The sequence below is a fragment of the Arvicanthis niloticus genome, chromosome 27 (genome assembly GCF_011762505.2).
Source record: "Arvicanthis niloticus isolate mArvNil1 chromosome 27, mArvNil1.pat.X, whole genome shotgun sequence".
Lineage (NCBI taxonomy): Eukaryota > Metazoa > Chordata > Mammalia > Rodentia > Muridae > Arvicanthis > Arvicanthis niloticus.
Window position 1 is genome coordinate 4,075,169 of NC_133435.1, and position 13,521 is coordinate 4,088,689.

Below are 13,521 nucleotides of genomic sequence, written 5' to 3' on the forward strand. Positions count from 1 at the left end.
ACACCAAGTGTGTGACATACATTCCCCATGGGTGTGCTACTCACTCCTGCAGAGAAGTCTATGGGGTTCCTGAGGAGTGAACTGTATGTAAGATGAGCCTAGAGGTGTCAGGAGGAACTGGATGGACGAAGGGCCACGCTAACTGAAAAAGTCCGTATTCTTTCCCAGTGACTGGAAATGAAACAATTCACATTTGACGCTAGAAAAGTCCTTGCTAAGGACAGGAGTCAGTTCCCCACCCAAGCCTTGAATTTCCCTTCATTCGTGTTTAAGTCAGAAGAGGGTGTTAGATCCCTCACAGCTGGAGTTACAGACAGTTGTGAGCTACCAGGTGGGGCTGGGAACCAAACCTAAGTCTTCTACAAGAGTAGCAAGTACTCTTGACCACTGAGCCATCTCCAGTCCTGTAATTTGATTCTTTTTTAAAAACCAACTGTCCCATCTAGAGCTCTCACTATATTTTCTAGATGACGCTGGTCTGTTTCTGCTTCCGGAAGCTCATTGTCCTACTCATTCATATGTTCTAGCAGTGTTTCCTTGTGAGTGAGCAGAGTGACTTTATCAGTGTTGGTGTCTCCCATGGTCACAGCAAGATGACCACTGATGCCCCTGTGCTGCTTAGCACTTCTGCCCCCTCTTTTGTTTGTTATAACAATTTACAGATACGTCTTCTTAAACCCCTGGATTTGGAATTCCTGTATCAGAGTAGGATTTTTTTTTTTTTTTTAAGCTTCAGACACATACTGCTCTATTCCCTACCTGTATTGTTACTCATCCACTCACAGTGTGTGAGCATGTCTGTCCTCCCCCCATCTGCCTGGCAGCCCTGGAAACTATGACTATTAGATTGTATCTCTGCCATCAATGAACAATGGCGCTGCATAATTGCAGTTGAGATAGTACTTTTCCATTCGTTTACTGGCTGGTGTCATTTCTTTTCTGAACAACCTATTTCTGGCCCCCATCCATTTTCTATTGGGAATTTTTTTTTTATGTTTAAAATGATTAACTCTTACTTTTTAAATATTTATTGCATGTAAATATATTAACTGGCCCCATTTACCCTTTCTTGCTAACTTTGTTTATCATCCAGTTTTCTATATAAGTTTCAAATGCTGATGAGGTCAAACCTGTTCTATTTCTCCTGGGCGTTTTATCTATGCTTGTGTGTCTCCTCCCTCTGCAGCTGGAATGCTGGGACAGTACAATGTGGGCAACTGCAGGGGTAATGCTCCTCACCCGAAGGTGCGGGGTCAACAGAGGCACTACTTCATAGCAGCTGAAAAGGTCCTTTGGGATTATGGTCCCCAAGGCTATGACAAATTCACTGGATTTCCCCTGAATACATCTGGCAGGTAAGGACTCTGCTGGTGTTTCTAAGTCCCTCTCCAGATCAGTGTGCAGCCGGCTTTTCCCTGTGATCACACTGTGTCTCAGATGGCAGACATCCTGATGTCAGAGCTGCTAGAATTCTTATTGTGGACCTTGCTGAGAACTGGGAGAGTGGTTACTCATGATTGTCGGCTAAATCAAAACTCAAGAAAACTACATTCACCCACTCACTCATTCATTAACTCAGTCACCACTCATTCAGTTAATGTATTCACTCACAGATTCATTCACTCACTGATTCTCTTGTCCATTCATTAGCCATTCATTCCACTCACTCACTCATTCCCATTCATTCGCTCATTCATTAACTCATTCATTCATTCATTCATTCATTTACTTGTTTTTTTTTTATGTTTTGTTTTTATCAAACATTTCCTTAGCACTTCCTATGTGCAAACAAGGGTGGTCAGGGCCATTTGAAGCACTGAGCTACAGAATGTCCACATGGAACAGTATCAGAGAGGGAACAAGGCAGGACTCTGTATGGAGATGAGCCATTGTGGTCTAATGGCATTCTTGTGTGAGCTACACAGCCTCTCTGTCCTTTGCCTCCACGTCTAGTTAAACTCGGTGAAACCCAAGTCTAGTGTTGCCTCTTAACTGAAATCTTCACCTCCCCAGTCTTGAATCTCTTGGTTTCCACAGCACATAGTAGATTTCAAGTTGAAATAAAAAATAATTTTATGGGCTGGAGAGATGGCTCAGAGGTTAAGAGCACTGACTGCTCTTCTAGAAGTCCCGAGTTCAATTCCCAGCAACCATATGGTGATTCACAACCATCTGTAATGGTATCTGATGCCCTCTTCTGGTGTGTCTGTAGACAGCTACCGTGTACTCATATACAGAAAATAAATAAAATCTTAAGAAAATAATTTTATGTATTTTTTTGCCTCTATGTATGTCTGTGCACCATGTGCAAGCTTGATGCCCGGGGAGGCCAGAAGATAGCGTCAGAGCCCCTGGCATTGCAGCTAATTGAGAGCCACCATGTAAAGGGTAGGAACCAAACCTGAGTCCTCTGGAAGAGTAGCCAGTGCTCCTAGTCTCTTTTCAAGTTGTTTTTTTTTTTTTTTTTTTTTTTTTTTTTTAAAGTGGCTGTGACCTCTTATGACTTACAGAGTCTTGGGTAGTGACATCTTGGATACACTAAGAGCACAGAGAGCTAGCGTGAATCAGAAGCAGTATCACTATACTCTGTAATTCTGAAATTAGGCATTTTAGGCATATAGTTTACAGACAATTCTCCATGGCTTAAACCCTTTGATTCACATCATGCCTCAAACTCCATTTCTTAATCATGTCAGGTATAAAAGAGTTTATTACATATAAAACTTATTCATTGGCTTCAGTGAGAGCTACAGGGATATTTGCTCTATAGAGAAACCAGGTAGCTCTTAATTGCTTTTTAGGATACTGTTCTGGAACCCCATTGTTGGTAAATGAGGATTTTCTGTGACTTCTTTGGTTGTAGGGCCTCTGGGGAATGAGGTGCAAAGGTGAAGAGGGAAATGGGCTTGAGGACCAGCTCCTAGGCTGTCAGTGATCCCTAGGCGTTGTGCAGCGGTCCTTAGGCATGGTGCTGAGGCCTGTGCAGGCTTTGTTGGGAAGGGGGTGGTGATTAGGACAGATGTAGAGTGAGGTCCATGATGACTGCATCTGGGAGATGAGTCTGGATGTCTTCTCAGATTCCCACATCTTTCCACAGTAACTCTGCAGTGTACTTCACACAAGCTGACAACAGAATAGGAGGAAAATACTGGAAGGCTCGGTACACGGAGTATGTCGATGCCACTTTCAGTAGACGAAAGACGCCCTCTGATTCAGAAGCCCATCTTGGAATTCTTGGTACACGCATCCTGATGTTTCAAAGGGGGTGTGCTCACCTGGGAGCAGACATCTCTGCAGAGTGACTCTTCTGCTCGCTCTGATTTACTTCTTCATCTCTTCATCCTCTTCTCTTGCTTCCCAGGTCCAGTCATCAAGGCAGAGGTGGGTGATACCTTGCTAGTGACGTTTGCCAACAAAGCTGACAAGGTCTACAGCATCTTACCCCATGGTGTGTTCTATGACAAGGCATCGGATGCAGCTCCGAATGTAGACGGTAAGCCTCAACAGAGCTTCTTAAGGAAATAGTGTGAGAGAGGAAAGGATCAAGAGACAGAAGTACCAGGGTGATGTCTCAGTGGGTAGATGCTTGCATCAAGCAAGCATCTAGGCCTACATTTGGATCCCTAGTACCCATGTGAAAGCTGGGAGCAGTATGGAACATGTGTATGACTCCGGCATTGGTGTGTGTGTGTGTGTGTGTGTGTGTGTAGGGGTATTGTGAAAGGAAGATCCCTGAAGCTCGTTGGGTGGCCGCTGTAGAAATCAGTGAGCTACATGTTCAATGAGAGACCCTGTCCCAAAAAATAAGGTGGAGAATGATAGAGAAAGACGACCAAAGCTGACCTCTGACCTCTCAATGAATGCACTCACACACGCATCCCACCCCCATATGAACATGTATATTCACCATACACACAAGAAGGAGACAAGTTTGGTTCCTTTTTTTTCCAATTCTGAGTGAACTCCTAAACTCTGTGAGTGTGGTTCTTCTTGTCTATTAATTACAAATTATAATAATAACCTCACAGGGCTTTGGGCAGGACTGAGCACATTCAGGCCTAGGTTAAGCCTACAGTCATCTCTTAGGAAATGTTAGTGTTTGCCTTTCCCTCAGTGACACAAAGACCGATTCCACAGTCTCTTCCAGTTCTCCAACATGGAGAGTGTGTCTGCTGAGAGTTGCAGGAGATTCTGCTGGTGAGATGAGACCTGAGGGTAAAATCTGATCTCACCATTTAGTTGACAAAAACATGTCACATGTGTTCTCTGTGTGTATCCACCAGCAGATATTTATTTAAAAAAAATCAATGTTGTGGGCTAATATCTACAGCTTCTGCCCCTCACAGAGCAGAAAGCACAGACTTTCTGTGCACACAAGGGGTGGCAGGAACTACCTTTACATCACTGATACTGCTCATGGGAGACTCCAGAGGTGCACATGTCCCCCCTCTGTACTGACATCATGGCCTCTGGAGATAACTCCTTGTGACCTAGAATGGAACCAGGCCCAGTGGAGACTGAGCTTTATAGTGATGCTGAGGTTAATGCAGAATAGAGGAGGGAGATGCTCCATCAGACCCACTCCATCTCCTGTGCATGAGCAGGCATCCCCGCCTGCTCACTCCCAATTCAAGATGCTCACAGTAACTGGGATAGGAGGAGACAGGTTACAGTTAACACCATTTTCCACTTTGCTATTCAGGAAACTCACTGGAAAACTTTTTGAAGAGCATAAGTCAGATGCAGAGTGAGCTCATAGCCTTTCCCAAGACAGAAAGGTCGGACCTGCCTGTTTGCAGCTCTGAACCCTGGGCACTTGCTCACACCGTCTTGCTTTTGTTGTTTGATTCAATTACTAAATTGGCACACCTCCCCCTTATGTTTTAAGCTTGTTAAAGATAGGGCTCTGTTTTAACAATTTATTTTTAAATTCTTATTTAGGCATGTTTGTGCATGTATACATGCAGTGCATGCATCCTTACTGAGAGCAGAAGAGGGCATTGGATCTCTTGCAGCTGGAGTTACGGACAGTTGTGAGCCACCTGATACGCACATGTTGGGAAACTCGGGTCCTCTGTAAGAGCAGTACGTGCCTTTAACTGCCGAGCCCTCTTTCCAGCCCCTAAAGATAGGATTCTTGCTTAACTTTCCAGGTGCCTTCTACAGGACTAAGTATGATATATTTCATATAGAAGACATTTGGTGGTATCTTACAGATTTGTATTTAGTTGTGTGAGTGGAATACTATAATCCTCCTAATGTCAGCTAGACATGGCATGAATACAATATAGGATATAATCTGCAAAGAAGAAAACACTGCGGTTTTAACTTCTATTTCGTAAAATAGCATCTGAGGACCAGGGTAGACTTTGTAAGGAAAAATAGCCTTCCTTTTGTAAAATATATCATCAGAGAGAGCTGCCAGGGCTGGGGACCCAGCCTGGCAAGATTGCTGTTGTTGGCTGTGTGAAACTTTCATTTATATCCTCAGGATTTCTGAAGCCAGGGGCTCATGTCAAGCCAGGTGAAACCTTCACCTATCGGTGGACAGTGCCGGAAAGCGTCAGCCCGACAGATGAAGACCCCCCATGCCTGACCTATGTTTACTTCTCAGCAGTCCAGCCGATCAAGGACACTAGTGCTGGGCTTGTGGGGCCTTTGTTGGTCTGCAAAAAGGGCGTGCTCAATGCGGATGGGACACAGGTGGGCCACCAGTGTCACCACACTCTTTCCAGGGTCGTAGGTGGGAGGGGCCAGCAGGGTGGCTGGAGATTCAGCAGCGGCAGCCACTGACAAAACAGTGTCTCTTCCTTCTGCAACTGACTTCTGTGGTTCTTTTAAGATTCTGACCCGTATCTTATCATTTGTGCTTGTGGTGTCGTTGGTATTTGGTTGGCTTCCTTACGTGTATGTTGTCTTGACTCTGGAACCTTCAGAGATCTGTGTGTGTGTGTGATTGGATCTTTCTTGCTCAGTGAGGTTTCTTGGACTTGGGCACATCCGTGAACATTTTCAGCATCTTTTATCCAAACGCTCCAGACCAGTCCAGTCAGAATCTCTTGGGGATTCCAGTCTGTGCCAAAGCTGAGGGCTGCTGTAGGTCATTGGAAATTAATCATGGTGGCAGAAAAGAAGAGACGGCATGTTGATAGCTGCTGCTAAGCCCTAACTCTGAGGCGTGGGTGGTTGCAGTTACAGATGGGACAAAGCATAGGATCTCAAGCCACTTCTACACAACTGGAACTCACTTATCCACAGTGGGAAATCTGCTCACTCAACAGCTCATCTCACCAATCACCTCCTAGTCAGAAACAGCAGATCAACTCATTTAAATGCCATATCTCACGGTATCTGGCATTGCAGAAGCCTGTTGTGCGGACTCAAGGACTGTTTAGCTAGGCTTTAAGGACAGAAGATATCCTGGTCTATCTTGGACTGTCAGTTATCCCTGGGAGGAAGCAACCTTGGGAATGTCTGCATGTGTAATGCAGCAAGCATGTGCCCTGTTCCTCAACAGCAAAAGAAGGCAGTGCGGAGTGGTGGTCTGTATTCTAAAGGTAGAGGAATTGAGATGAAAAGACACTGAGTGAGACTCAAGGAACTAGTCCTAGTAAGTCTGTAGGTCACCAGAACATAGGTCTTGGCATCTAACCTTTCCTTTCCCTACTAACCTACCTGCTCCTCACTGTGTTGGCAAGGCCTGAGCCAAAAAGGCTAAGGGCCAAGAAGTACTGGCAAATAGTTCTTGTTTTCATTCTCATGTTGTATCTACTCAATGAAAACTGAGTAAAGAATTAGAAATAAAAAAAACTCATTGAAAAATTAGAGTTTGCAGAGGACGTTGCTAAGCCAAATACTATGAATAGTTACTCAAAAGTCATGAAAATAGAAACAAAAACAAACAAACAAAACCCCACAGTTAAGTGACTGATATTTAGAGAGGCCAAAAGCATTTGGCCCCAGATAAAGCCATTAGTGTAAAATGTGCCTTAGAATGTATGCCAGCCTCTCTGTAGCCTGAAACCTGCTTAGGATTCTTCTGGGTAGGTAGAGAGAGAGGGAGGGGCTTAGAGAAGACTGTTTCTTTCCGGTTGGTTGTTACTCTCTCTCCCAGAGGTGAAGGGGCATCATAGAGTATGGTCAGGCGATACAAGGTTGATTTCTGACCATTATTGCCTACACATAACCATTCAGTTAAACTCCCGGATTCCATGTTCTGTCTTCATTTCTTCTTTCCTCCTTCCTTTCCTATTTCCCTTCCTCCACGTTTTCCTTATTTCTCTTCTCACTCCCTCTCACTCTCTCTTTCTCTTTTTCTCAACACACAATGACAGAAATGTGTCGAATACAGGAAGAGCAGGTGGGTACGAAGGGGTCACTAAGCCTCCATCATGTCATTGAGAGAGAGGCAATAGGAGATCATCATTAAGGAGCCTCGTGAAGCAAGCAACAGCATAGAGAGAGAAAGAGAGAGAGACAGTGTTAGCATTTTTGTCTAAGCTCCGCCCCACAGTTGCCTGGCAACAGCCAGGTGTTTGTGATTCAAGGGGCTGCTTGCCCTCTCTACTCTCTCTTGCCTTCTTGTTCCCACTCTATCCTCTTGCCTCTTCCCCTTCCCTATGCCCTTCCCCCTCCCTATCCCCTTTCCCCCTCTTTTTTTTAAAGATTTGTTTATTTTATTCGTATGAGTACACTGTAGCTATCTTCAGACACACCAGAGATTCCATTACAGATGTAATCAGATTCCATTACAGATGGTTGTGAGCCACCATGTGGTTGCTGGGAATTGAACTCAGGACCTCTGGAAGAGCAGTCAGTACTCTTAACCACTGAGCCATCTCTCCAGCCCCCCTTCCCCCTTTCTTTCTTTATGTGCTCATGGCTGGCCTCTACTCCTCTATTCTTCTTTTTCTCCTTCTCCTCCTTCTCCTTCTCCTTCTCCTTCTCCTTCTCCTTCTCCTTCTCCTTCTCCTTCTCCTTCTCCTTCTCCTTCTCCTTCTCCTTCTCCTTCTTCTCCTTCTCCTCCTTCTCCTCCTTCTTCCTCCTCCTCTTCGTCTTCCCCCTCCTCCTCCTCCTCCTTCTTCCTCCTCCTCTTCCTCTTCCCCTCCTCCTCCTCCTTCTTCCTCCTCCTCTTCCTCTTCCCCTCCTCCTCCTCCTTCTTCCTCCTCCTCTTCTCCTCCTCCTCCTCCTCCTTCTTCCTCCTCCTCTTCTCCTCCTTCTCCTCCTCCTCCTTCCTCCTCCTCTCCTTCTCTTCCTCCTTCTTCTTCCTCCTCCTCTTCCTCTCCTCCTCCTCTTCCTCCTCCTTCTTCTTCCTCCTCCTCCTCCTCTTCCCCTCCTCCTCCTCCTCTTCCTTCTTCTTCTTCTTCTTCTTCTTCTTCTTCTTCTTCTTCTTCTTCTTCTCTCTCTCTCTCTCTCTCTCTCTCTCTCTCTCTCTCTCTCTCTCCTACCCTCTCAACTCCCCTCCCTATGCTCTGAATAGACTATTCTATACTATACTGTCGTGTGGCTGGCCCCTCTGGAGGAAGGGATGCCTTAGCATTGGCCCATGGAGGCACCCCTTTCCCCCATACCTGACTACACATCCACCAAAACCTATCCCCCCTCTTTATCTTTTTATAAACACAACAGACAGCACAGAGGGTGGCGTGGATAGCAGGCATGTTAGAGACAGGTGGACAAGGAGCAGGCCACGCTCAGCATCTTGATTTATGAAATGATGGGTAAACCTATGGCTAGCGTGGACGGCCCATTTTGGTGAATTTTAGAACTAATTCAAGCTGTGTGTTGTATGTCTTTGTTTCTTCGTTTCCTTTAGAAAGGAATAGACAAGGAATTTTACCTACTGTTCACAGTCTTTGATGAGAATTTCAGCAGCTATCTTGATGAAAACATCCAGAAGTTTGCTTGGCATCCCTTCAGTGTGGACAAAGAAGACAAGGAGTTTGTGAAATCCAACCGGATGCATGGTACGAGAGGCTGGGCTGCAGCTGGGAAATGTGCCTGAGCCTGCCTAATTTTGGTGTCTTTGGTATTGCTCCTGGTCAGGAGGTAAATCATTTCATGCCTTCTGATTCATGAGCTCCCAGAGATACTGAGAATGTGACACTTCTAAAACATCATGCCATCTGTACACAAAGCAATACAGAATTTAAAGTAGCAGAGCACACAGAAGATCCAAAGTATAGAAAATGACTGATGAAGTCCCACATCCAGTCTGATAACAAGATCATGGAGAATGATCACACATACGCCTAAGTATACCTAATTAATTACAATGAGCACCTGCTGCAAGGATTAATTTGCCAAACATAAGTTGTTCCCACGTCATCTTAATTTGGGATTAATGGCATAATGGCAAGCCACCCAGTGACTGTCTGTGACTAGCATGGGAGTCTATTGGTTTCAGCCATGTTGCCTAATGTAGCCAAAGAGCAAGCAAGAGGCCAGACACCAGAACGCAAGGAGCAAGCAGCTGCCCAACTTGCTAACATACTGTAACATTTCAGTGTATGTGTGAGGCTATGTGGCCTCCTATTTCAGTTCCAAGCAAAATATTTGTTTATTACCCTTAAAAACAATATAGAAGAATGCATAACTAGGCTCCCTACTTCAGGAAGTTCCCAAAGTCCAAGGTAACAATAACCCTCAGCAATCAGGTCACAGACTTCCATGATTCCCAGTACTGAGGTCTAACAGAGTCCCTACTTGGACCTTGGAATTCAGGGAGCAATGACCTTCAGTGTCAGCTTTCAGGAGAGCTTTGCTATAACTAAACTGAGTTTTAGTTCCACTCTTGTTTGCATGGCAAGGAAGGGAGAAAACCCAAAGGACTAAGGATAAAAGGCCTCATATGTTGCTCTGCTGTGAGCTGTGTGTATTTTATAAGCTGTATCCAAATGGTATTTATGAATCAGTAAATGAATGAAAGGTCTAGAAATAGAAGCATTAAGTACATGTTTAGAGTCAGAAAAAATTCTCTTCAAACTCAGCCAAGTTCGATGATACTCATTCAAATTCTGTAGACAAGGTTTAGTTTACTGGTAAAAAAAAATATTATCAATATCTCTTTAAAAATATAGACTTTTTAGACACCCCAAGGATTTCCACTAAAAATCCTGAATTTAAGTATGCTTGGTAAGATTTAACCAACAGACAGAAATAAAAGGAACTTTTATTCACAAGGAGGTTATACCAGAAGAGCATCCATGTGTGTGGTAGCTAGTCTTCCCTGCTTATGGCATTAGCTGGGAGTCAGATACCAAATGTGGGTCATAGTTACATGAACTTACCAGTCAAACACTGCTATTCAGTCATAACATTCATCCAAATTAAATGGGACGTAATGTTTCAGAAGCATTCTCAAGGCACTGTCCTGGAGAGCTACCACCGATGGATGGGATTGATAAACAAGGCAAAATTAACTGATCACCCTGAAATCACAGGTGTATTCATTTTATTAGTTATTTTCTTGATGCTGGGTGGGTTTTTTCTTTCTTTTTTCTTTTTTTCTTTTCTGCTGACAAAATGCCTGGCAAAAGCAACTTAAGGAAGAAAGGGTTTATTCTGGCTCAGAGTTTGAGTGGACCATCCATCATGGTGGGGAAAACATGATACCAGGAGCAAGAAGCAGCTGCTCATGTACACGGAGTCAGAAAGGTGGGAGGTAGAAGGAGAAGGGAAAGGGAGGGAGAGGGATAGAGAGGGATTGACAGAGAGAAGGAGGGGGAAGAAGGGGAGAGAGGAAGAGGGAGAGCAACAGAGAGAGAGAGAGAGAGAGAGAGAGAGAGAGAGAGAGAGAGAGAGAGAGAGAGAGAGAGAGAGGGTGCTTTCTCCTTTTCATTCTATCCAGGGTGGGCATTTCTCCCTCAGTAAACCTTTCTGAAGATGTCCTCACAGATATGTCTAGAGGTGTATTCCAAGTCTGGTCAAGTTATCAGTAAAAATTACTGACACAGTCCTTATACAGTGAGCAGGCTTATTTACTCACACTCTAACCTTTCAAAAACACACTTCTTCCTAACAAACCCCAATCTATCTCCGCTGATCATATCTGTAAGTGCAATGCCTATTTACTGAAACGCTTCCAAATCACTTAGAGTCTATGAACTCTGCAAATGAGTGCCTGATAACTTGGAAGAGTAAATGCAAAGCCATTTGCAAATGAGTGTCTGAATCAAATGCATTGGATTAGCGAGTTAATAACTGAGGAAGTCACCTGACAAGGAGATAACAGGACAAGAATCTCAAAGAAAATTATTTTATATCAAGAATTTTCTAGACGAATATGGGAAGAAAGTGAAGTCAATTGACATTATTTTTTGAAAAATTACTTTAATTATTTTATTATATATTTGAGCATTTTGCCTTCATGTTTGCTCCTGTATCATGTGGTCTGTGGGAGACAGAAGAGGGAGTTGTTTCCCCTGGGACTAGAATTACAAATAGTTGTGCCAAATTATAAGGATGACGGTCTTGTGACATGTCAATGTGTTGACAGTTTTGTCATTTTTAAAAAAAGAAAAATGCAAAAAACAACCTGATTTGATCTTTAGTGATTCTTAGAATTCCAGTCTTAGGAACTGTGTTGCTAATTTTAATGCGTTTTATAATTTTAGTATATTTTCAGATTTATTGTTAGTTCTAGTCACCTTGTAGCATCTTCTCCAGTAGCATTAATTCTCAAATGACAAGGGTGTTATGTCTGGCTCACATGCTTGAGACTTTCCCACAAGCACACTGGTAATTGTGCTCTGAGATGGTGCTTTTCATTGGACTAGAGAGTTACAGGGGACACTCACTATCTTTTCTCTCCCTCTTAGCAATTAATGGCTACATGTATGGCAGCCAGCCAGGCCTAAGCATGTGCAAGAAGGACAGAGTTTCCTGGCACTTGATTGGAATGGGCACCGACACAGACATGCATGGAGTTTATTTCCAAGGCAACACCATCCACCTACGAGGGACTCATCGAGACTCCCTGGCTCTGTTTCCCCACATGTCCACAACGGCATACATGCAGCCAGACCATTCAGGTAAACCTGCCAGGGCCATCTTGGGTGATCAGATTCCAACTTGTCTTCATAAAATCCTCACCCAAGAAAAACTGGTAGGCCTTTGCACGGCATGTCAAAGACTACAAACAGATACAGTCTTGATTCCAATTAGATTTCTGGCTATTTTAGTGCAAACGTATAGTGTAAAAGATAGAGGAGTGGTTAACCAAGAAGCAGAGTTGGGAGTCCTTTACATGACTTTGTTCACAAATCCCAGGTAAATTCACATGAATCTAGTGGAATCCACATGAACCCTAGGTGAATCCATGTGAACCTCAGGTTAACCCACATGAACCCTGGGGGAGTCCAGGTGAACCCAGATGTTCCCTTGGTGAATCCATGTGAACCCCTGGTGGATTCTTGTAAACCTCAGCTGAATCCCCATGAATGTGAGGCGAATCCTCATGAAAAATAGGCGAATATGTTAATTCATATCCATGAGCTACTTCTTGCTCTCATTAAGCACAAACATAGCTGAAGCATCTTCCTGGTGTGAACTTCCTAGTGGATGCTGTAGCTATAGAGCTGCTGATGTAACTGTCACTGTAGCCTGGTCTCCTTCTCCTGGGGATGGACAGTGGTTTGGGGATGAGTTATCTGAAGACTGCTCTATTTCCATTCTGTTGAGCACCCTTGCTTCCCCTATAAGCAAGCTGCCTTGGGTTTAGAGTCCATGTTGTTTCTGGAACTCCTTCCTTCCTTTAGAGATTCCAAATTAAAGGGACCATTAGGACATTTTTAGAAAAGATACTGAGGAACACGTAAGAGCATATGCTACTTACCAGTGAGGATGACTACTGTGCAGGGCATTCAACCCACTCAACTTCTCCATCAGTGTTAGCAAGAGCCCATGGTGAGGCTCTCTGGGATGAGCCTCCAATGGACACCTCATGTAACAATGGACTTTCCACTTCTTGACTTCATTCTAGATTTGGCTATGCAGTCAGTTAAGAAGTTGAGACTGATCCTTCAAAACCTTTGCCCAAGAGCTTTCTGCAAATAGAAGCTCCGTATTCTTTGTCTTGGAGTGCTCCTACAGTGTTCCACCTGTCTACATTAATATACTCATTGGTTGTAAATCACCTAAACCAAAGGCTGCATTGAGCACATTCCCGGTTTTCAAACATACACCAAAAAAGAGCAGGGACAGAGAACAGCCAAACTCTTCCAATACATAGAAACGGGAACCAGCTCAAACAGGGACTCAGCTGGCTGGTATACACGCAGCAATCTGGTCTCTTACTCCAGTACTCATATGCCCCATGGGCTTCTAAGGACCTTTATCCTAGTGATGACTTCTGGCTTGTGTTTGGTGGTGAGCATAAATCTGTGACTGGCAAAAAAAAAAAAAAAAAAAAAAATCTGGTTATTTCAGTAATTCCTGTCCCTTATCTATGAGTTGCAGAGAATAATCAGAAAGTAGGTAGAGGGCTGGGGAGATGGCTCAGCTAGTAAGTCACTTTCTCTC

At 44.0% G+C, this 13,521-nt stretch overlaps 1 protein-coding gene across 2 annotated transcripts in view; it reads left to right on the forward strand.

Moving 5' to 3' along the window:
* Positions 1 to 13,521, forward strand: part of Hephl1 (hephaestin like 1) — a 63,833-nt gene that overhangs the window by 25,873 nt on the left and 24,439 nt on the right. For both annotated transcript variants that reach the window (XR_013107758.1, XM_076926030.1), the window contains exons 6-11: positions 1,187 to 1,355; positions 3,098 to 3,237; positions 3,362 to 3,493; positions 5,492 to 5,703; positions 8,816 to 8,966; positions 11,820 to 12,032. Coding sequence is in view for 1 of the 2 variants with exons in the window: in XM_076926030.1 (XP_076782145.1) it covers positions 1,187 to 1,355; positions 3,098 to 3,237; positions 3,362 to 3,493; positions 5,492 to 5,703; positions 8,816 to 8,966; positions 11,820 to 12,032 (1,017 nt within the window). In the remaining variant the exon portion in view is untranslated. The remainder of the gene's footprint in view (positions 1 to 1,186; positions 1,356 to 3,097; positions 3,238 to 3,361; positions 3,494 to 5,491; positions 5,704 to 8,815; positions 8,967 to 11,819; positions 12,033 to 13,521) is intronic.